The sequence below is a fragment of the Crotalus tigris genome, unplaced genomic scaffold (assembly GCF_016545835.1).
Source record: "Crotalus tigris isolate CLP2741 ecotype Arizona unplaced genomic scaffold, ASM1654583v1 scf7180000020588.15403103151:6194809, whole genome shotgun sequence".
Taxonomy (NCBI): Eukaryota; Metazoa; Chordata; class Lepidosauria; order Squamata; family Viperidae; genus Crotalus; species Crotalus tigris.
Genome location: NW_024098092.1, coordinates 1,382,501 through 1,406,500, shown reverse-complemented (window position 1 = coordinate 1,406,500; position 24,000 = coordinate 1,382,501). Strand labels below are relative to the sequence as shown.

At 48.5% G+C, this 24,000-nt stretch overlaps 1 protein-coding gene across 7 annotated transcripts in view; it reads right to left on the bottom strand.

Moving 5' to 3' along the window:
• Window positions 1–24,000, bottom strand: part of CASZ1 (castor zinc finger 1) — a 259,152-nt gene that overhangs the window by 93,708 nt on the left and 141,444 nt on the right. For 3 of the 7 annotated variants that reach the window (XM_039367869.1, XM_039367873.1, XM_039367872.1), the window contains exon 1: window positions 17,766–17,946. The exons of 2 other annotated variants lie outside the window; for them this stretch is intronic. In XM_039367869.1, the coding sequence (XP_039223803.1) occupies window positions 17,766–17,814 (49 nt within the window). In that variant the 5' untranslated portion in view covers window positions 17,815–17,946. Of the gene's footprint in view, window positions 1–17,765; window positions 17,947–24,000 lie in introns of those variants that run through there. 2 more of the 7 variants (XM_039367874.1, XM_039367875.1) reach the window with 1 other exon arrangement.

Below are 24,000 nucleotides of genomic sequence, written 5' to 3'. Positions count from 1 at the left end.
CAGTTGTCTCGGTGTGTCTCTCCTCGCACAATTGTTGCCTTCTTTTCAGAAGAGAAGCCAGCAACTGTTCCTAAAATTCAGTTGCCCAGTCCCTGACCTTAAAAGAGAAACGGGGGGGGGGGGAGAGAAAGACAGAAAGCTTGCAGAGCACCAGTTCCTGACTCAAGCTAAAAGAACTTTAAAAAAAAAACAAAAACAACAAGAAGCAGCAGCAACTCGCAACAGAGCGGGCACCTGCTCTTGGACAAACAACCGTCTAGGCTCCCGAGAGTTAAGGCATTGCATCAAGTCTCCAAAAAAGAAACGAGGGAGGCAGGATGGAAAACAGGGGAGGGGAGAGAAAACGGGGAGAAAAGGCCGTAAAAGAGAGGAGGAAAAGAACTGCAAAAGGTCCTAGCGGATGAGCTGGGAAAGAAGGCAGTGAGAAGGCTTCGGAGAGAGTGGACCGAAGCCTCGTACAAGGAGAGAGGGAATGGTCCAATCCTGGGGGGGGGGGGAAAGGATTCCCGTGGAAAATCTAGGAGTCCTGTCTCTCCTGCCCCCTTCTTTTCTGATCATCAACTCCCCTTTCCACGTTGTTGAGCCCGACTCGGCTTAAGTTTAGCTGGTCGGCAGAAAAAGAAGCAGACGGACAAAACTGCACTACGCTAAAGGACACAAAAACCAAACTATGGGCTGTGAGGAAAGGAGGGGGGGGAAGTGAGGAGGTGAAAGGAACTGGGGGGGGGGATGGAAAGAAAGCTCCAGATCTTTTAAGTCCATGAATCTGGAAACTGTGGGGGAAACAAATATGGGGACAGCAGAGGAAGGGAGGGAGGGAGGAACAAGGGAGGAAGGAAGGAAGGAAGGAAGGAAGGAAGGAAGGAAGGAAGGAAGGAAAGAAGGAAGGAAGGAGGGAGGAAGAAGGGGAGGAGAGAGAAAGGAAAGGAAGGAGGGAGGGAAAAAAGGAAGGGAGAGAGAGGGAGGGAGAGAAGGAGGGAGGAAGGGAAGAAGGGAGGGAGGGAAGGAGGGAGGAAGGGAGAGAGGGAGGGGGGAAGAGAGAAGAGAAAGGAAAGGAAGGAAGGGAGGGAGGGAGGGAAGGAAGGAAGGAGGGAAGGAAGGAGGGAGGAGAGAGAAAGGAAAGGAAGGAAGGAAGGAGGGAGAGAAGAAAGGAAGGGAGGGAGAGGGAGAGAAGGAGGGAGGAAGGGAAGGAGGAGAGAGAAAGGAAAGAAAGGAAGGAAGAAGGAGGGAGGGAAGAAAGGAAAGGAAGGAGGGAAGAGAAGGGAGGAGAATGGTTATCTATTACAAAACGGAGTGGGTAACACAAAATATCAGCCATTATAGCTCTGTTGTAGGCCCACATAGAAGCGTGCTGCTGCTGGCCAGCCCCTCTGCAGCAGGGTTTCGCACCCTGTCCCCACTACAGACTCCCCTAGCACAGAGCACAACCCAAGGAAATTCAATCCATGTTTGTCTCCACCTCAGTCTGGCCACGAAGGTGAAGGGAAGAGAGCGGGCACATAAGCTGGACCCCTCCCCTCCCCTCCCCCTTGGAGCAAGGATAGGAAACAGAGAGGTTAACAGCCCTAGGAACAGCACATGCTTCATGTAAACATGCTGTCGTAGGAGGGTTCCCACCTACCCCCAAATAGAACGAAGGACATTCCCTGCCCTTATTTCCGTGTGTGTGTGTGTGTGTGTGTGTGTGTGTGTGTGTGTGTGTGTGACCTAGCTTCTGACCCCTAGTTTTCCTGCTCTGGAATGGGAAAGAGGTCAAAAAGGAAGAAGCCCTCGGAGGCCAGCTGGGGAACTGGGTGAGGACCCCTCTGGCAGAAGGGCTGAGCAGAAATTACACACACGGGAGAAGGATGCTCCTAAACCCCCCCTCCCCTTCTCCTCACAATCAGTAGAAAGAACAACACTGAGTCAGCAGACGCCACCAAGCAGGGGTCCTCCAAACCATCTGCCTGAGCTACAACTCGTCGGAAGAAGCCTGGATCCCAAGGGACGGGTGCCAGGGCGGCAGCTACTACTGCTTTGGTTCCAGTTACTGAAAATGCCAGTAAAGAGACTCTGACTGGTTTACAGCTGACCTGGCTTTTACTTCCTCCTTCCTTTGCTCTGGAAGAATCGGAGGAATCCTCTTTCCCTCTTTATTGGGGAACGGGACTCTGAAACGTGTGGCTTGTTGTTGTTAGTTGCGAAGTCGTGTCCGACCCATCGTGACCCCATGGACCACGTTCCTCCAGGCCTTCCTGTCCTCTACCATCTTCTGGAGTCCATTTAAGCTCATGCCTACTGCTTCAGGGACTCCATCCAGCCACCTCATTCTCTGTCGTCCCATTCTTCTCTTGCCCTCCATCTTTCCCAGCATCAGGCTCTTCTCCAGTGAGCCCTTCCTTCTCATTAGGTGGCCAAAGTATTTGAGTTTCAACTTCAGGATCTGGCCTCCTAAACAGTAGTCAAGAGTTGATCTCCTCTAGGACTGACCGGTTGGATCGCCTTGCAGTCCAGGGGACTCGCAGGAGTCTTCTCCAGCACCAGAGTTCAAAGGCCTCCATTCTTTGGCACTCAGCGTGAAAAAGAGACTTTAATTTGGGGGTTTTGGGGGTTCATTTAATCTCCTGTAAGACTAACAGCCTCAGGAGGGGGTGTCTAACCTTGCAGGAGGCTGGTAAATGATCAAGAGGCCTACTTAACACAGGATACCCCCATCCCTGCATAAAATTCTAATTATTTCAGGTTATCAAGTGTCCTGATTGAGGGCGAGTGGCAGTAGCCATTTATTTGCATCCAGCAGAGATAAAGTGGGAAAAACAGGGAAGGCGTGAAGGGTAGAGAAGGCTACCATTATTTCCCTTTTTCCTGTTCTCTGGTTTAGGGAGAATTTGCCATCCCTCCCATGTGCACAGGGAGAAAGCAAAAATTAACTGCCAGCCAAGAAGCAAAAAGAAAAAAAGACTTTTTTTTTTGAAGACCAGCTTATCAGCCACCAAACTGCAAGTATGGAATATGACAGGTTTCCGGGCAAAATGTGTTCAATACCACTTTGTAAAGCCTTGGGAAGGCCACACTTGGAATACGACATCCATCTTTGGTCGCCACAATGTAAAAAAAAAAAAAAAAAATGTTGAGACTCTGGAAAGAATGCAGAGAACAGCAACAGCAACGATAAGGAGGCTTAAATATATGAAGAACAGTTGCCGGAATTGGGTCTGTCTAGTTTAATGAGGAGAAGGACGAGGGGGGACATGATGGCAGCGTTCCAGTATCTCAGGGGCTGCCCCAAAGAAGAGGGAGTCAAGCTATCCACCAAAGCGTCTGAAGGCAGGACAAGAAGCAATGAATGGATGGACACTCATCCAGGAGAGAAGCAACCTAGAACTAAGGAGAAACTTCCTGACAGTCAGGACAATTAACCAGTGGAACAACCTGCCTCCAGAAGCGGTGAATGCTCCAACACTGGAAGTTTTTAAGAAGAGACTGGACAGCCATTTGTCTAAATTGTTATAGGATTTCCTGCCTGAGCAGGGGATTGGATTAGATGACCTCCAAGGTCCCTCTAAAGTCCCTTTTGCACCACACCTCTTTCCCAAAACACACAACCCTCAATGAGTCTGCACAAAACTGCAGTCTGACTTGGGATGTGATTTAGGCAGAAAAGGTAATGCACAAACTTGTGTAGGTCCAGCTGCCTTTTTGGGAATCAAAATGTACAACTTTTCAAGAAGGAAAACCAAAAAGAGAAGGACTAATTATCTTTGCCAGCAAGTGACTAGGGCAGACCCAGTTCAAAGTCACCTCACCAGAAAATACGCAAGGTTATTTTTCCACTTGGAGACTATATTCCAAAAGAGATCTCCCGTCTTTTAAACGCGTTGGAGCAATTGTTAAGGAACAGAAGAGATGGTTAGCAGCAGAAGGCAGATTCATTTTTTTTAAGTACTTTTTTTTTGTTTTTAAGGAAATGGGCTTTTTTTTTTTTAAATGGGAAGAAGATGACACCTTTTTTCCGAAGTGTTAAGAAAACCGCAAAGTCCTTCTCTTAAAATAAGTAATCATTAAAATCTGTTTATCAAACCTTTTGGGTAAGAGTTGTAATAAGTGCCGTTGTTATTGTTAAGGCAGTTAGTGGGGTGTAGTAGCTGTAAGCCTGAACTTTCTTTGGAGTCAAAAAGAAACACTTTTCTTTACGGTTTAACCAGACAGCTCCAATCCTATCAGAAAATAGCTTTATTCTGCCCACAACCCCATCAAACTTAAATCTTTTACAGGGCTTCCCTCCTGACCAATTAGGGGCCTCGCTCCCATTTTCCCCACCTGTAAAGTATTAAACCTGAAGGGACCCCACCAAGGATTCATGGAAAAAAAAGGGGTCGGTCCCAATGAGACGCTTGCAAACTCGTTTTTTTTTTTTCCTGTTCTTTTTCATTTTAAAGCTTTCTCTTCCTGCCCCTCCTTCTTCTCGAATCCAAGGTCAGGGTGCTCATTTATATATTGAATATTTACTCAGCACTCTGGTTCCTTCCCCTGCACTCACTGCAAATTTGTTTTCTGATAAAAAAAAAAAAGTCTGGTGAAAAAAAAGCCACTCTCAAACCCAAAACAACATCAAGGGGGAAAACACACACACACACACATACAAACACAAACACACACACACACACACACACACACACACACACACATACACACCCCTCAGGCCTAAAGTAACAAGGCAAAGGTGAAAGCTGCAGACACTGGGATTCTATAGTCAGAAATAAGCCCCATTAAATTCAATTGCTTGCTTTTATTTTGGTCCGGGTAACAACTCAACCCCAAAGGGCTTATCTGTGTCCAGTTGCCGGTGCTGCCATAAAAATTGGGAAGGGGATGAGGGGGGGGGGGCTTTTGGAATTAACTATTTTGGGTACTCTCTAAAAGCTCAAGGGGGCAGAGGGCAGAGTAGGCTTATGCTTCCCCTGGAAAGAAAAAAACTCAGTTCACTTTATTTATGGATGTGAAGCAAGGTTCTCCCCATCGTGTGAAAAATGCTTGTAAGTCACATTTCTTGTCAAGGCCTGTCGGCGAAGGACTACCTCTTAAAAAAAAAACCCAAAACCCCGTTTGGACATACTAGCATTTATTTAAGCCCAAAGACTGTGGAAAGAAAGACCAAGACGCTTTTCTTTCCCACAAAATCATGACTAGTGGCAAGGAGAAGGATTCTCCCCTTTATCCCAGCTCGGTCTTAAGTGCCAGAGCAAAAAGTGGGATACGACTTTGTCGACCTGTAAATATATGTAGAAATAGGGGTGGTCTAATCCAGCGGACCCCAATCTTTGGGCACTGGGGGATCAGTTCCACGGAGAGAGGTTTTACAATGAACTGGATGGGACGTGGTTTTGTGTGCTGCCCACATCCTGAGGATGGGGTTTCGCTTGTTTGAGCAGCTCGGTGCCGGTCCACAGACCGGGGATGGGGGACCCCTGTTCTAATCCACTCCCCAAACCAGTCTGGGAAAAACGGGGCAGAAAAAGCAAAATTGTCCACCTCCCTACACACAGGTGCTGTTCTCAAGATTGGTCATCTTCTTTTAGCCAAGACCAAACAGAAGATGGTGCCCCGGTGGTATTGCTAACATCTCCCACCGACTGAAGGAGACCCAAGGCAACCTTGGCTCTTTTATGACTCGTGGACTTCAACTCCCAGAATTCCTGAGCCAGCAGGGGGAACTATGGCCCCCTCATGACTCATGGATTTCAACTCCCAGAATTCCTGAGCCAGCATGGGGTAACTATGGTCCCCTTCATAACTAGTGGACTTCAGCTCCCAGAATTCCTGAGCCAGCCACGCTGAGGGGAAAGGGAGAGGTTCCCAAGCTGAGCCAGGCTGGCTCAGGAATTCTGGGAGTTGAAGTCCACCAGTCATAGGCCTACCCCTGGCCTAGCCCACCCTCAGCTACAGTGGTCCTTCCTAGCTGGTTGTTGTGGGAAAAGCAGTTGTGGACAAAAATGGCCCCTTCCACCCTGGAGCGACCTGTTAGCCAGCTTGAGTTGAGGAGAAAAGTTAAGAAATAACCCTTCAAAATACAGGCAGTCCTCGCCTCACAACGTTTCATTTAGTGACCGGTCCAAGTTATAATGGCACTGAAAAAAGGGACATGACTGTTTTTTCCCCCCTCGCTTACGACCGCTGCAGCGGTCCTGTGATCAAAAATTCGGATGCTTGTCAATCGACATGTATATAGGACGGTTGTAGTGTCCCAAAGGTGTGCGATTCCCTTTTGCGACTATCCGACCACTTGCCCTCTTTCAAAGAGCGAGCAGTTTTAAGAACCGGATTCGCTTAAGAACCGTGTTATTTGCTTAACAACGTGGGCGAGAAAGGTCGTAAGATGGGGCAAAAATTCACGGAAGAACCGTCTCCCTTAGCCACAGAAATTTTGGTCGTTAAGTCGAGGACTATCTGTAAATAAATGACGGCAACCTTAAGAGCTTGGCTCGCCGGCCCCGCTTTCCGAATTCAAGCATCCCTTGATGTGGAAATAAAGAAAAACAAAGGCAGGACCACGGCACAGGTTGACAGCGCTGGGGGTTCTCTCTCCTGTTTTATTTTACTGATTTTCACTTGTACTACTCGGTGTATAATGTGGGGAGCGAGCCACAGCCCTAATGTTTGCCAAAGCTGGATGCTGTAGGTGTGCCAGCAACGTGGGAAAAGGGGCTTTATGGAGAAGGAGTGGTGATGATGCTTCTCCTTTAAAAAATAAAAACAAAAACCCAAAACTTTTTGCTGGAGTTGAGCAAAATTCTCCCCTGTTCCCTGTTCCCTCCCAGTCCCCTTCACTCCTGGTGCTGACCCCACCGCTGTCTCTCTGGGGGCGTGGGCCCGTTGCGTCTCACTGCCCGCCTTCCCCTCCTGGCCGATACGCACATGGCTTTAATGTTTTTATTACCTGTTTGACTCGCTGCCTTATTGCTTCTCCTTTTAATGGGGCCGTAACCGTGGTAACAAGGAATAAACGGCCACCAGAAAATGAGATGATTAAACAGGTCACCCTGGCAAAACAAACTGCATTTCCCTAGGAGAATGCCAGTCCGTGCTGGGTGGGGAGGGGAGGAAACAGGACTGGCTGGGCGAGGGAGGGAGGAAGGAAATGAAGAGATATTGACTGGGCATGTTCCAGGCTTGGAAAGCGGGATTGATGCCTGGGCAGGGCATCTGGGGGCCCGGGGGCAGCCATTTTGAGTGGCTCTAGAAGGGAGCTTTCCACTTGGGCAAGGTGGACCCCCAGGATGCTGCAGGACTGGTCAGCTAGATCTCTCCAACATACAGGAATGTGGATCCCGTTGCTTTTGGGGTGGGCTTAAATCTCAAGTCTCTTGTCCTTGCTCCCTCCTCAGCAGTCAAGGAGCCGTTAACAGCAGCACGGACTGGCTGTGAGAACTATCAAAGGTTACAGGGTTTCCTGCTCAGGCAGGGGGTTGGACTAGATGACCTCGAAGGCCCCTTCCAATTCTGTTGTTCCATTCCATTCCATTCTAGTCTAGTCTAGTCTATATTTCTATTCCATTCCATTCCATTCCATTCTTCTGTTATTCTATTCTATTCTATTCTATTCTATTCTATTCTATTCTATTCTATTCTATTCTATTCTATTCTATTCTATTCTATTCTATTCTATGTCTAGTCTAGTCTATTCCATTCCATTCCATTCTTGTGTTATTCTATTCTATTCCATTCCATTTTATTCTTCTGTTCTGTTATTCTATTCTATTCTATTCTATTCTATTCTATTCTATTCTATTCTATTCTATTCTATTCTATTCCATTCTTCTATTCCATTCCATTCTATTCTATTCTATTCTATTCTATTCTATTCTATTCTATTCTATTCTATTCTACTCTACTCTATTCCATTCCATTCCATTCCATTCCATTCTTCTATTCTATTCTATTCTATTCTATTTCTATTCTTTCCATATTCTATTCCATTCCATTCCATTCTTCTGTTCTGTTATTCTATTCTATTCTATTCTATTCTATTCTATTCTATTCTATTCTATTCTATTCTATTCTATTCTTTGGAACTAGGGATTAAGACAAGGTGAAACAGCAGTTTTAAGAACCGGATGAGTGCAACACATTTTGTCAGACTAGGAGAGGCTGCCTCTCTGCCCAAGCTTCCCTCAGCAGAATGTTAGTTACCCCTCGATCTATTCTACAGCCATCCACAGAAGAAACAGCCATCCTAATTACAAATTTCCGAATGTTGCGCAAGATGAAAATACCTCTCATCTTTCAAACGGAAGGTCGGCCCCTGTCTGTAAAATGGAGATAACAGCAGGGGTCCTCCACTGGATTTGCTCAACCCTTGACGGATTAAGTACTTACGAAGGAATAATACAGGGACTGGAAGGAGAAGTATGCTTCTGATAGGTGTCCAGATACTTTTCGGGTCCACCCCCTGTGCTTGAGGAGAGAGACGGAGGCGGGGCTGACAAAATCTCCACCTAGAGATGGAGAAATTCCCATACAATGCAAGCAAGACCCCCAATTCCACAGTTTTGCATTTTGCTCCAGGTTCCGCTCAGCCCGGACAGCTGCAAACCTCAGCCCCAAAGTTGTGCATGTCACCCCGGGGGAGCAGGTGTTTTCTCTCCTGCCCTTCCATGCTTGGGCGCTGTGCACTACACCCGGCTCCATTGCTGGCACGGTTCACCCAACACACACACACACACACACAGGACTCACTTTGCCAGGCTGAAAAGCTGCACTTGCCCAACGCCAGCCTCGATTCCTGGTAAATCCGGTTTAGGTTTGGGGTGGCGTAGGGCACTGTGTGAGCCTAGAAAATTTGCTTAGCTTGTCGCAATAGCAACCGCACCCATAGACCGCTTCACGGTGCTTTACAGCCCCCCACTGAGAGGTTTACAGAGTCAGCATATTTGCCCCCAACAATCTGGGTCCTCATTTTACCGACCTCGGAAGGATGGAAGGCCGAGTCAACCTTGAGCCGGTCAGGATCGAACTGCTAGCAGCGGGCAGTTTAACCTACAATCCTGCACTCTAATCACTGCGCCACCACAGAAGCGAGGGCGGGAGGGAGGGAGGAAGGGAGGGAGGGAGGGAGGGAGGAAGGGAGAAGGGGAGGGAGGGAGAAGGAAGCGAGGGAGGGAGAAGGGAGGGAGGGAGGAAGGGAGAAAGGGACGGAGGGAGAAGGAAGGAAGGGAGGGAGGGAGGGAGAAGGGAGGGAGAAGGAAGGGAGGGAGGGAGGAAGGGAGGGAGAAGGGAGGGAGGGAGAAGGAAGGGAGGGAGGGAGAAGAGAGGGGGGGAAGGGAGGGAGGGAGGAAGGAAGGGAGGGAGGGAAAAGGGAGGGAGGGAGGGAGGGAAGAAGGAAGGGAGTGAGGGAGGGAGGGAGAAACAACAATAGTACTTAGACTTCTATACAGCTTCACAATGCTTTCTAGCCATCTCTGAGCGGTTTACAGCGCCAGCCTGTTGCCCCCCTCATTTTACCGACTTCGGAAGGATGGAAGGCTGAGTCAACCTTGAGCCGGTCAGGATCGAACCGCTGACAGTCAGCAGAATTAGCCTGCAACGCTGCATTCTAACCACCGTGCCACCACGGCTGTGATCCGACCCATCCAGAAAAGGAGTTAGATCAGGGCCCAGGTGAAATGCGTGTAGCCAAAAATAGTGGATGTGAATCATCACACCCAAACGAAAAGAAGAGAGGAGCCGCCTGGCCCAGCCTTCCCCCGTGGCGAAGTCACCTAAGAGGAACTGAACCGGGTGTGACCTGACTGCCAACTTCGGCACACACTCCCCCCCCCCCGGCTTTGCGTTCCAGCAAGCTGTGATCCCTCCACTCTCACTCTTCCTTGCAAGGCCACCCGCCTGCCTTTCATCCCAAGTGTGAAACTGCCCCGGGATTGGAAACTCCACTACTTCCCGACCTTGGGAATCCTCTCTCTTTCAACCTCTGACACAGACTCTGGCTGGCTGAAAGATAGATACCAGAGGGCTCCCCAGAGAGAAAAGGGCTGGAAAGAATCCTGTTAGGGAGCTGGGTCCCTTTTGAAATGAGGCATCTGGGGAAAAAAAAAAGGGGTCGTAGACTTCTGTGTCCCTGAGCACTATTGGTGATCTTGTGTTCAGATGCAAAATGTCAGATGCCGATAATCCAAGTCAAGGGCAATTGACTGGCTGCACCCAGGAACTCACAGTACTCAGTGCATCACAACTGGCCTGAAAGTTTGCGGTGTCTCTCCTCCCACCTGGCTCCTCCGGGGATTTCTCAGTTTTGCTGGGCCAATTTTTTCAGGCGCCACCAGCCTTTCGGCCGCCCACCAGGCTGATGTGCCATTAACAAACCCTTCTTCTCTGATCAGATTGTTCTGTTTATCAACTCTCTGGAAAATCAGCTTCTGTTCCAGAACAATAAAATCAGAGTAGAAGAAGAACAATGTCACAAGGACCGTGCCCAGGGCAGGAACTAAGCACCGACAGAAGGAAGAACATTGTGCCTCGATCACAACATGCCAAAGGGGCAAAATGAGAGAAGTTATGTCACAGGCGCACTGGAATGGATTACGCTGAAGTTTTAAACGGGGGGAGGGGGCACCCAAGTTGCAATTTCTCCTACGAGGGTCTCAAACAGACCCTGATCAGGGTCTCAGAACAGGTGCCACACCCCCTGCCTCTGCCAGCTTCATGCCATGCCCCCCCCCCTATACTAAGGATCACTGCCCCTCTGCTATTCACAAAGAGTCTTCCATCTGCACATGGTGGGGCAAATAGAGTTGTGCAGCCTTCCTGCTGCAGGGTCTCAGCAAGACCCTGGCATTAATGCAACAGTAAATAAGTTTCTCCTTGTCTTTGCTATCACTTCCCTCTGGGAAGGGTCAACATCCAGGAGAGCCTTCAATCCTAAAAATTGATGCTGCCTCTGAAAGCTTGCGCCAGCCCCCCCCCCCATTCCCCCTCTGCCTCCTCTCCAGGGAAATCAGTCTAAAAGGGGCTAATGGAACAATATCCCTTCTTTCTTTCACTCGTTCTCTTCCTCTCTTGCGCTCTCTTTTCTTTTTCTTTTTTCTTTTTTATTATTAGCATTTGTGGAATTTATTCCCAAACTCTCCTAATCTTTCGTACACAACCATTTGATTTGCATAACCCAGCCCCCTCTCATAAAAACTGGCTGCTAGTTTAATTAAAAAATGTAAATTTGCTGTCATCTCGGGGCCTGGTGAATTAGGACGACATCGGCATTTTTTATTGCTGAAGACGTCCAAATTGATCCGGTCGGCAGCGAACTAGAGGGTGTAAACGCGGGGTCCAGAGCCCACCACCAGGCAGGATTGGGACCTACCCAGGTTTAATAACACACACACACACACACACATTTTTTGCTAGTTCTACTGAGTCCTCCCCCCCCCGCGCTCCTTTTTTTTCTTTGAAAACCAGCCATTCCCTCAATGTGGAAATGATTGTATCAACGGTGGCCTGACCACATCCTGAACGAGCGAGGTGGTTGTTTTGATGATGTCGCTTTTGGGAGTTGCCAACTTGTCTGGTGCCCCAGGATGACAAGACAGCCTTCCCCTCGCCTTGCATCTCCTGGGCCAGCCGTTTTCACCTGCTCCTTTCCGGAACTGAAGTGCCATTGGGCCTCATTCGGATAAAGCAAGGGGCCCACCCCATGCCGCTCTCGATGTTGAACTTCAACTCCCAGAATCCCCTTGGTTAGGTCAGAGGGCGTCCTGTGGTTGGAAAAGTCCCTTTAAAAAATAGTCAGGAAAAGAGGAGAGGCCTTTTGCTGTTTGGGATGTCCCACAGAAGAGGTTGGCAAGAAGCAGCTGCTCCATCGCCCACAGGAGGAATTTTCTCTTCAAAGGGCAAAAGAGAAGACAGGCTCAATTTGCACTCTGCACTTGGCATCGCCAGTGGCCAGGGACCAACGGTGGAAAGTCTCAACTAGCACTTGCTAGCGTCCTGAGGGCTTCTACTTGGCCAGGATAGAAGACAACATGCTGGACTAAGGCAGGCCTAGGCCTGACCCAGGGGTAGGCAACCTTGGCTCTTTTATGACTGGTGGACTTCACATCCCAGAATTCCTGAGCCAGCCATGCTGAGGGGAAAGGGAGAGGTTTCCAAGCTGAGCCAGGCCGGCTCAGGAACTCTGGGAGTTGAAGTCCACGAGTCATAAAAGAGCCAAGGTTGAGGACCCCTGATATAGGGCAGTGGTGGGGAACCTTGGGTCTTTTAGGACTCATGGACCTCAACTCCCAGAATTCCTGAGCCAGCCATGCTGAGGGGAAAAGGAGAGGTTTCCAAGCTCAGCCATGCCGGCTCAGGAATTCTGGGAGTTGAAGTCCATGAGTCATAAAAGAGCCAAGGTTGCCTACCCCTGGCCTAACCCATCCGAGCTCGTCTTGATGATCTCTCCATCCCGTCAGAAGTCTCTCCCCATCACAGGACTGCAAGAGCACTATCTCCCTCTTCTGACCAATAGGGATTTGTTTGCCTTTTGGCACTCAAAGATCCACGGGTTCCAGATTCTGGGCTAGGCCCGACGACTAGCCGGAGACAGCACGTGTTTAGTGCTGTATATATTTAAAAGACTACAAAACCCATCCTCAGGAGGAGGCTTTTGATGCCAACAAGGGGAGATCTTTCGGAGGAGCACTTACCAAAGCAAGGGCCTCCTCAGAGAGAGCAACTTCCTCCAGGAATTCCCTGCTTTTGGAGGTGCATTAAATACTTCCCATACCGTGGTTTCCTCAACGCCATTAAAACACATCTCTTCAGCTAGATGTGTGCTCTTAGTCTCAGGGATTCAATTGTATTGCTTAATGACCTCACTCTTTCCGTTTGGGATTTTGTGTTTCTCATTTTCTGATTCAAATGTTTTTGAACGTTAAAGGAAAAGCCATTATATAAGGATACCTCAAAGTAACAAGCCTGAGCCACCCGACAAAACACACCAAGAGAAACAGCCTTTTAAGTACGTTCTGACATTAGCAGCCCCACCTGCCACGGACGTTGTGTCCTTTACTCGTTGCCCAACTACTACCTCCTCAAATCAATGAGGAAAGTTCTTCCCACTAACATCAAAAGGCCGTAAAATGCAAGAGAAGTAAAGAACTACGGAGAGTTATTTCAAGGGATGGCTTGCTGGCATGGACATTGTCATTGCTGGCAGCTCAACAATGCTTCAGTTTGAGCTTTGTTTTCTCTGGACACATTGAGGTTATGGGAAGGGCTTCATAGCAGAGCCACACATTTGAATTTCACACTGAAGACAGATTCACACACAAGGACGTGTTAGGGAGTTTGCAGAAAACCAGTAAGGATCTGTTGTTTAAGAGGGTGACAGTAACCGCCCCCCCACTAGGCTGAAATTAGGAAACGTGAAATAGATCTCAGGAAGGATCTACTGATTACTGCACTAGAACACAGAAAGAAGATTCCATTCTTTTCTTTAAGAAAGGTGGAGAGACGGAAGGTTAAGGATCCAGCATCCCAGAATGTTAGAAAAAAACGAGAAAACTGAGTGAATATGTTAGGAAGATAAATTTTATCTTCATTTTAATTTGGGATGCATACGAACACTTAGCAATTGGTAAACCAGGAGACTTCCTCAAAAATTGTATTAAGACTGCAACAGAATGTGCTAATGGAGATTCTGACTAGTTTCCTTAAATTCAGTTATCAAGTAATATTTTCATCCAGCCCTCTCCCCAAAAATTGTTAGGATTTGATTACTTACAGAAATATTTTACAATGGAAGGACGGGTTAGAAATTCATTTATTCCACGTGGGCAAGAAGAAGTGCCAAAGAAAATCTTTCCCCCTAAGTTAAGCAAACATGCCTTGTTTGCATAATTTATCCTATTTCTCCTATGTAGCAGAAGGTGTATTAGACACTGAACACCCCTTCGCCCACAAATGTACGTATGTATGTATGTATGTATGTATGTATCAAATAGTCATCTTCACAACTAATGCAATCCAGAAGCTGCACTACCTCTGAATGAAAACTGAATTCTGTGTAAAAATGACAAAATTAAGCATGGGATATCACACACCTATGTGCACACGCAGCAGTGATGATTGCAACAATTTGAAAATTGCTCGTTGAAAAATTACGTTTGCAGAGAAAAAGTGGAGATCACCCAAAGATGGAATAAAGTCTCGGGCTTCTAAAAAGAAGATTACTAATAGCCTTGCATTTAACAACTTGCCTAGTCATCAGAGGTAACAAATACTTCAGTACAGGTGAGTAGGTGGACAGGAAGAGAAGACGCGGGCATCCCTGTCCTTATTCCACTAATCTCTTAACTATAAGCCTCTTCCAAAAAAAGTATGGTTAGTTCTCCATTCACAGGGTGGTGTCACAGAACAGAGGCGAAAGCGTGCAGTTTAAGAAGTCCAGGGGGGCTTTTGAATAAAGTTAGACCCATGAACCCGCGTAAAGTAATTACGACTGCCTGCATCCTAAAGGTAAGATTAATTTGTCCTCCACGTAATAATTCTGATCTTTTTTTTTCTTCACCCACCTGACACCTTTTCAACTCTCGCTTCAAAGGCATTGACTCAGGGAGATTGGACAGATCCCCACGAAAAGACCAGGGTGTCAAGAGAACAACCCCAATAGCCTCAGGAGATAGGCTGACCCACAGGCCAAGTGTCCGGCTAACCTCCATGCCGTTTCGGGGGCCTTGTCCCAGGGCCTGGCCAACATCGTCAACTTCTAGGCAAGGCCTCTACTACGCAAGACCTCCATTTCCAGCAGATGCACGTGGGAGACCCCCTTGTGTTTTTCTGCCTGTGTGATCAGCTGGACACCAACTCCTTTGGAGTTCAACACTGCGTGATGAGTGGGTCTTCTTGACCTGTCTGGAAAGGAGGGTCATTAAATTTCAGCTATCACATCAGAGGTCAGTGATTTGCCTAAGTAGGGAATTAGTGAAAAGTCTTGAATGTACGGTTGCAAAATACAGCATTCTGAGCCCTAAGAATTATACTTGTCTATCAAGCCTCAAAAATTAAAACCAACTTAGGAAAACCACACTTTTCCTCTTGAAATTAATTGTTTTTCAGATTTCTTAATAAAACAAGAGAAGTGCCCACACACAAACGCACACACCCTTAGCAAGCGCATATCAAGCCTACACATTAGGCCCTTGACCTAATAAAAGGAAAACATAAAATAAATAAAACACACACACACACACACACACATACACACGTACATACACACCCAAGACTGGATCATTTGAGAAGCAACATTTCAAAACAATGAATATTAAGTCCTTCCTGGTGTTTTTAATTCCGGGAATGATACAGTGATAATTAAATGAAATTAAAGTTTTTTTTTTAAAAAAAAAAAATTAAAAGCACACAAACATCTATAACCTCCATTCTTTTTAAACCAAAATAGCAGGTGCAAAGTTGAGGCCAGTCAATCATCAACCATTTTATTACAATGTATGAGTTATGAAACAAATACCAAGCAATTATCCCATACAAGCTGGATCTCTGGGCAGAAGTTGGCCTGCTGTATGTCTAACTGTAGTTATGTTTTTTTAAAAACAGGGGAGGGGGCAGAATGAGAAAGATAAGGGGGTGACTGGCAACGTGACAACAATAATTATTTACCGTAGATTTGTTGCTTCTTAAAAGCAATGCGGTCTTCCCATTCAGAATTATAGCAGGGTGAAAATGAGCAGATTGTAAAAATTTCTCCTTCACCGCCCCCCCACCCCAGTGCCCTTCCACCCCACGGCCAAGGAAAGGGACTAGCAAACAAATTGTGAGAAGATGGCTGGTGTCCCAGAGTCATTTGTGTGGTGTTAAAAACAAGGCCGTTGGGGGAACCTACGGTGTAAACCCATGAACGGGTCTAAAAAGTTGGAACGTGAGCAGTCCTCGTTTCAAGCAGGGACTAGAGAGAAACAAACAAGCCAACTCTCTTTAGGATAGCATCAAATTATAGCTTGGTGCAATTTTCTTTGGGCAAAATAATTCCTCCAAAAGAAGCCATCCGTCCCAGGCTGGACCATGGGAACCTCAGAAGGCCAGACACCCCCCCCCACACACACACACAAGCTCCATTGTTGCCAGCCTGAATGGGACCCCCTGCTCTGACCCAGCTATTATCCACGGTCCAAACAGAGGTGGGGAGAGGGAGCTGGGGAACACCTGGAGCCCCCCCCTCCATTTCACCGGGAGAGGACGAAAACAATGGAGCCAAGGTGTTAGGAAAGGCTCATTAAATGTAATAAGCAGCCTCCTCACCCATCAGCAGCTTGTCCCAAATAAATTAAAATTCCTTTTCATTTAGACAGCACGCCAGGAACCTGACAAGCCACCTTTTATGGACAGGATGGGAGAAGCTTATAGAAAGAGGAAAAAATAATTAAAGAGGGAGAGGGAGGGGAGAAAATTATGCACAAAGGGGAAAAACACAAGCACACAAACACACACACACACACACACACACACACACACACACACACACACACACACGGAAAGCAAAAGCAAAAGGCGAAAGATGTGTGCTTTGAGAAAATCCACAGGATAAACTTCCTTCTTTCTACTGGACTCTGCATCTTTCTCTTTCTCTCATCTACCACCGCCCCCCCCCCACCACAACTGCTCTGGAAATTCACACAGCTCCTAGTCCTCATTAGCCACAAAATAAACTGCACATTCTGACATCCACCGAAACCTCTCGGGAGCATATTAAAGCTGAGGTGGGTGGGAGGGAGGATGAGGAGGAGGTCGAAGAGAAGCAACTTCCGTAAAACTGAAAGAAAAGTGAAACTGCACCGGTGGCTTAGCACCTGACATGAAGCCCCCCCTCCCCACCAGCCCCCCCCCCTCGATCCTTCTGCTTCTTCTTCCTTGGCAAGATCTCCCACCAACCTGGAAGAGTTTCTCAACAGCCCCCCTCCCTCCGTTCTCCGGCGAGTGACGAGCTGTCCGTCACTCTTGTCAAACAACCCTTGGCTTGAACAGAGGCCGGCGACTTTCCTCCCCCCCCCACCCCCACTCGGCTGGAAGTAAGGGAAGAAAAGTTTTCGCGGAAAGGAGGAGAAAGGGGGGGGGATTGGAGGTTTGGTGGGTTCTCTCTCCTCCCCCCGAAAGAAAGGAAAAGAGAGAAAGAGAGAAAGAGAGAGAGAAAGAAAGAAAGGGGAAGGAAGGAAGGAAAGAAAGAGAAAGAAAGACAGAGAGAGAAAGAAAAAGGAAGGAAAGAAGGAAGGAAAGAGAGAGAGAGAGAGAGAAAGAAAGAAAAAGGGAGGAAAGAAGGAAGGAAAAAGAGAAAGAAAGAGAGAAAGAGAGAGAATGAAAGAAAAAGAAAGAGAGAAAGAAAGAAAGAAAGAAAGAAAGAAAGAAAGAAAGAAAGAAAGTCCAACAACTGACACCCTTCGCCTGCAACCCAAAACCCATCAGCTGTGCTTGCACATTTTTTATCGCAACGAAAAGAAAAACTATTTATAGAGGTCCGGAGCGCCGGCGCTGCGAAGTGGCGCTCGCAGGAAGAAAAAAAAAAAAAAGAAAAAAAAAAAAAGGGAAAGTGGGGAGGGGGAGAAAGGCAGCGAAAGGCCGGGGGTGGGGGTTGGAGGGGGGGAGGGAAAGAAGCCCAGCCTTTCCGATCGCCCCCCCCCTCCGCCCCTCCAGACTTCTGCCCCCCCTTCTCGTCGGCCCTTCTTCCAAAGTAGCCAAGGAATAAAAAAATAAGAGAGAGAGACTTTGGGGCAAAGAGGCAGAAAAGGAGCCCATAGTCTTGCACTTACCATAGTCGGAGAGACGAAAGCCGAATTCACTTAAATAATCAACTTTCATAATACTTAATTAATACCTAATTGCAAGCTCCCCGAATAACAAGTTGGCTCAAAGGACTGATGTCATCGCCCGCTGACGGCCGTGCCTGAGAAGCCACTTGGGCACCGGCGAGTAACTCGGTGGCGGAGAGGAGGAAGAGGGAGGGAGGGAGGGAGGGAGGGCGGCTGGCTGTCAGCGGGGACGGTGATTGGCAGGCGGGCCCGGCCCGTGGCCACGCCCCTGCCCAGCCTCTCTCTCTCTCTCTCTCTCTTTCTCCCCCCCCCCCCCCCCGGCTGCAGGTGGAAGGAGCGCGGCGGGCGGCTCGGTCCCCGCCTGGCGGGGAGGCGAGCGGGAGGCCGGGCGGGGACGCGGCTCTCCGCCGCCGAGAGCCCCTCGGAGGCGGGGAGGGGACCCGCGCCCACCCCAGAGCCGGCGGGGATGGCTTCGGGGCGGGCGAGAGAAAGCGGGGCGAAAGCGAAAGCGAAAGTAAAGTCCGCCCGCCGCTTCTTGCCCGGTTCCCAAAGGTCTCGCTCGGGGAGCGAGGAATCTCACAGGATCCCCCCGCCGCCCCAGTGATCTGGCTTCCGGGCCAGTGACTACCTGCTTTCTTTTTTTCTTTTTCCTTCCTTCCTTCCTTCCTTCCTTCCTTCCTTCCTTCCTTCCTTCCTTCCTTCCTTCCTTCCTTCCTTCCTTCCTTTCTTTCTTTCTTTCTTTCTTTCTTTCTTGTCTCTCCAATATTTCGATTTCACCTTTTAGGGCAGAAAGTTCTCCCCAGGCAGATGGCAAGGCAGAATTAAAACGTCAAAGGCATTTGAAACATCAATGGGAGATTGCCAAACGAAAAATGGCAACAAACGGAAAGCTGAGACTATTTAAAAACAAGGCTGGGGAGAGGGTGGCGGAGTAGAAACGATTGAAAAGCTAGCGTTTTGCGATAGTATGGGTCTGCCTCGTTTAGGGACCGTTTGACATTAACGACGTCAATGACAAAAAGTGACATGGACCCTTTTTCACACTGAACAACTGCTGCAGCATCTGGGGGTCACGTGAACAAAGCTCAACACGCTTGGCAACTGACGGTCATGTGAACAAAACAACACGCTTGGCAACTGACGGTCACGTGAACAAAACTCAACACGCTTGGCAACTGATGGTCACGTGAACAAAACTCAACACGCTTGGCAACTGACGGTCACGTGAACAAAACTCAACACGCTTGGCAACTGACGGTCACGTGAACAAAACTCAACACGCTTGGCAACTGACGATCATGTGAACAAAACAACACATTTGGCAACTGATGATCATGTGAACAAAATTCAACATGCTTGGCAACTGACGATTACGTGAACAAAACATGCTTGGCAACTGACAGTCACGTGAACAAAACTCAACACACTTGGCAACTGAGGGTTGCAAGAATCCTGGGATCACGTGATTACCTTTTGCAGATTTTTTTTAAAGAGCAGTGTCAATGGGGAAGACGGGTTGACTTAACAGCTAGGATACCAACTTAATAATGGAAGTGAGTCACTTAACAGCTGTTTCAAGGAAGGCCGTAAAGCGAGGCAAAATAAAGGTCTCACTTAGCAACAGAAATTTTGGGCTCAGTTGTGGCCGTTGCACACTGGGTGTGCGTTTGAAGGATCCTACACCCCCAATTTTTGGGAGATGTAATTTAGCACCCTCTAGCTTGGCAGTGGCTCCTAAAATTTGTGTTTAAAAGCCCGGGGATTCTAGAAACTCCCATGTTTCAACTTCAAGATAAATGTGTTGGCGCTCCCGACAACTTTTCCCCAGATTCACAACAGCAAGGACAAGGGGAGACTGACAAATGAGCCAGGAGCTCATGGGTCATCAGGGCATCTGGGTTATTAAAGACTCCCTCGACTGAGATGTAATGTAAAAAATTCCACCAGGATTTTTGGTGCTGCTGCACAAAGAAATCCTTCAGTGTGTCCATCCTGAAGACACCGTCGGTCAGTTGGGCTCAAGGATGCTGAGCTGTCCCACCACACAAATGAGCCCCTGTCGTTTTGTTTTCCTAACCAAGGCCTACCGCTCCCCCTGGACCCTGAGGCACATCTCTGGAAGGCAAGGAACTAAAATCAGTGCTAGTCTGTGGAAAGGGTAGGCCTGGGGTCTTAGCGGTAGCAGGAAGAGGACGGACCAACAGAAAGGACTTCCAGGTCAATGGAGAACCTTCAGGCATGGAGAACCAACGCTGGTTCTCTTCCAGGGCTCTGTCCTAAATTATGCTGTGTTGCACTGGCCTTTAACTGGGGGAAGATAAATACCAACTCCACTCCAGCAGGCAATTTCTTTATGGTAGTGGTCTAGCTCAGAGGCCCCTAACCTTTTGGGCACCAGGGACCAGTTCCAAGGAGAAAGGTTTTTCCGCGGACCGGAGAGTGCGTGGTTTTGTGTGCTGCCTGCATCTCGCGGATGGGGCTTTGCTTGTTTGTGTGGACCGGTTGCTGGCACGCCGTGGCCGGATACCGGTCCACGGACCGGGGGTTGGGGACCCCTGGTCTAACTTTCTAGGTGTCCCTTCTCTCCTCTCTTTGGCTTTCTCAAACGCTTCCGCTTCCCCCTCTAAAAATAAACTTCTAGAAACAACAGGCTGGAATTCTGGGCACAACAATCCCAAAGGTCTTTGGGAAGGCTGAAGGAAGCCCTTTGCCCGGAGAGGATGGGCACTTCGGTAGACTTGGCAGCTTCTCTTGACGACCAATCGGTTGCCGGGCACGGAAGGATTCCCTCCAGCAGTTAGGCAGGCTGCACTTTTACCAGTTTTAAAAATTGGCATCCTTGCCCTTCTCCTCTTGGAGACGTCCACCATTGGAGAAGCCAGCCAACCCCAAGCTGGATGTTTAAAGGAGGGTGGGAGTGGGAGGGGGGGAAGAATACCAATTTAAATCAGATAATTAACTTGGCGGTTTGTTTTAAAGAGAAAGCCTTATTTATTCAACTCACCTAGGAACCATGCCTTACATTCTTTAATTCTTTTATATAGTAGTAATGTTTTCACTATACATCTCTCTCTCTCTCTCTCTCTCTCCTATAGAAGGACAGGGGAGCTACGTTTCATTAATTAACATTTCCAGATTGCAATTCATCCGCGCAAAATCCTACAAAAATTCAGAAAAGAACCCCAGCTCCCTTTTGGGGTTTCCTTTGTCACAGCACGCACACCATACAGCTCACATTGTGAAAAGACAGCAAAAGGGATACAATTCCTCTGGACTAAATTCCTCCCAGTCCTCTGCCGGGCATTTAAATATGGATGGCGTTTAACCAGGCACAACTTGACCTAAGATCCTTAGAGCAGGGCTTTTCAACCTTTTCACCCATTGTGCCACTTTTAGGATATGGCAACATCCGAGGACCACCCGTCGCCTAGCAAGGGGTCAAAAACTTGATGACCAAAAAAAAAAAAAAAAAAAAGGGAAAAAGTGATAAAGTACAGGTAGTCCTCGACTTACAACAGTTTGCTTAGTGATTGTTCGAAGTTACAATGGCACTGGAAAAAGTGCCCCCCAAGCCACAGCCGAGCAAGACACCTGCCTGCCCACCCGGCGGCGCTCTTCCTCCTGTCTGAGGTTTTCATTGTTGTGAGCATTTCTGCAGCGGAGATGGGGTGGGGGGTGTTTGGTTTTTATTCCCCCCCCCCATCTGCTGGGTGGTTGCAGCAGGTTTTGGTCACTTGACATGACCCCGGGGCACTGTGACCATCATAAATATGAATCAGTTGCCAAGCATCTGAATGTCAATCACAAGACCCTGGAGATGCTGCAACATTCCAGCTGATCGGTGCTTCTTCAGGGCTCAGCAGAAGCGCCAGGATCAGCGCCGAGCTTCCACTGAGCACTGCCAGCCCCGAAGAAGCGCCGATCAGCTGGAAAGCGGCACTGATCCTGGCGCTTCCACTGAGCCCATCTTCCACCCGGATTCCTGAAGACGGTTCCCCCTCCCTCCCGGTCGATCTTCCTGCTGGAAAGTTGATTTTCTCTCCCTCCCTCTCTCGATTTGGTAATCTGTTAGGCAAACGGAGTTGCCCTCTTTTAGCCAGTTTCTTTTCGTTTGATTAGTATTTCGTAAAGGGAGGCGCCTAGGCGTCAGGCCCAGCAGACGTCCCGTGCGCTCTTTTCCTCCAATTCTACCTCTTTCCCTCCTCGGTGTGCTTCCAATTGCTTCACTGGCACCATGACACGGCAGATGAGCGTTGCCAAAGCCCAGCGCATTAAGTATCAGTGTACAGGGCTGGGCCCCCTAGAGCAAAAAAAGGCTGGCAGGGTTGCAGCGCATTGCAATCCGCCAGTCCTCGGTTACAGTCATTTAATCTTCTTCCCCTCCCATCCCGTTTCCAGCTGGTTCCCACTCAAGGCAGCTGCAGTGCCATCCTCTCTCAAGAAGGGGGGGGGAGGAGGGAAATAGTTAAGAAACTTCAGTTTGTTGGCTCCATTTCTGCAAGGGAGGAGGCCTACTCAGCCTCTTACGCGAGATAAAGTCCTTCATTATAATAAAGGTCGTAAGTAGGAAACCGGTTGCTGAGCATCTGAATTTTGACCACCCGAAGCATGGGGGCTCTGGAAAGGCCGTAGCTGTGAAAGATGGCCCCGAGTTCCTTTTTTTCAGCGCCACTGTAACTTCGAACAGTCACTAAATCAGTGGTTCTCAGCCTTTTTAAGGCCGCGGCCCCCCTCAACCGGTCGTAAGTTGAGGACTACTCAACCGGTCGTAAGTCGAGGACTACTCAACTGGTGCAGCACCGTTTGCGGAATGGGACTTTTGGCGGGCTCGGCAGGGCAGAGACAGCCTGGACAATTCCTATTGGCTTTGGAAAGCCAATAGAATTAGACTCTATTCAAGAGAGTCTATTCTATTGGCTTTCAAAAGCCAATAGAATAAGAGGGAGTAGCACAGCTAAGGAAAAGGGGGGGGAAATGGCGGACTGCGTTGTTTGGCGACCCCCGTGAAATGGTCGTTCGACCCCAAATGGGGTCCTGACCCACAGGTGGAGAACCACTGCACTAAATGTCCGAAATGGTGTAGGGTTTCCTGCCCAAGCAGGGGGTTGGACTAGATGACCTCCAAGGTCCCTTCCAACTTTACTATTATTATTATTATTAAATGGACTGTTGTAAGTCGAGGACCAGGGGGCTGCCCAAACATGCGCTAAAATTTAAGTAAGGTTCAATCAGGGGTAGTCAACCTTGGCTCTTTTATGACGCGTGGACTTCAACTCCCAGAATTCCTGAGCCAGCACAGCTGGCTCAGGAATTCTGGGAGTTGAAGTCCACGCGTCATAAAAGAGCCAAGGTTGACCACCCCTGGGTTCAATGATTACAAATGATTCGGGTGGCAAGCAATGGGAGTCCCTCCATAAATGGTCAGCCCATTCGCTAATGAATGAGCTGCAAAGCTGAGAAGAGGAAAGACACGCCAGGGATTCCTTCCAAGCTGAGACCCGCCTCTTGGTATAATTTTGGCAATGGGTGCAAAAAGGAAGCCTCTATGGCCAACAGACAGAGGACAGAAAGTGAACTCCACCATCACAGGTGAAGTTCAACTACCTCCTTGCCTTTTGGACAAACAGGGATGGAACCAGTTAGGACCCCCGGTCTGTGGACCGGTAGCGGGCCGCGGCATGGCAGCAACCGGTCCGCACAAACAAGCAAAGCCCCATCCATGGGATGCAGGCAGCACACAAAACCACGCACTCTCCGGTCCCTGGTGCCCAAAAGGTTGGAGACCTCTGAGTTAGGAGATGCAATGTGGAATTAAGGAGAAACTTCCTAACAGGGAGGACAATTGACTGGTGGAATGACTTGCCTCCGGAGGTTGTGGGCACTTCCGCACTGGAGGGTTTTAACAAGAGACTGGACAGCCACCTGTCTGAAATGGTAGAGATCTCCTACTTGAGCAGGAGAACTGCAAAGCAGTGAGAGACACAACTTTGGGGAAGGAGGCTGAACTGGCACAGTATGTCTGTTTCCTTTGACATCCTGAACGAGGTGGCCACTTCTGGAACCAGGAGACTAGCTGGCCTGTAGGATATCGCTCGTGCTGGTACGTCATTTGGGGCTGTTGGTCAAAATCAACCAGCAGCAGAGAGACTTCACGCCCCATCAAAAGCAAGTTTCTACATTTAGACAAGAAAAACCAAATGCACAGGTATAGTACAGGGGGTACCTTGCTCAATAG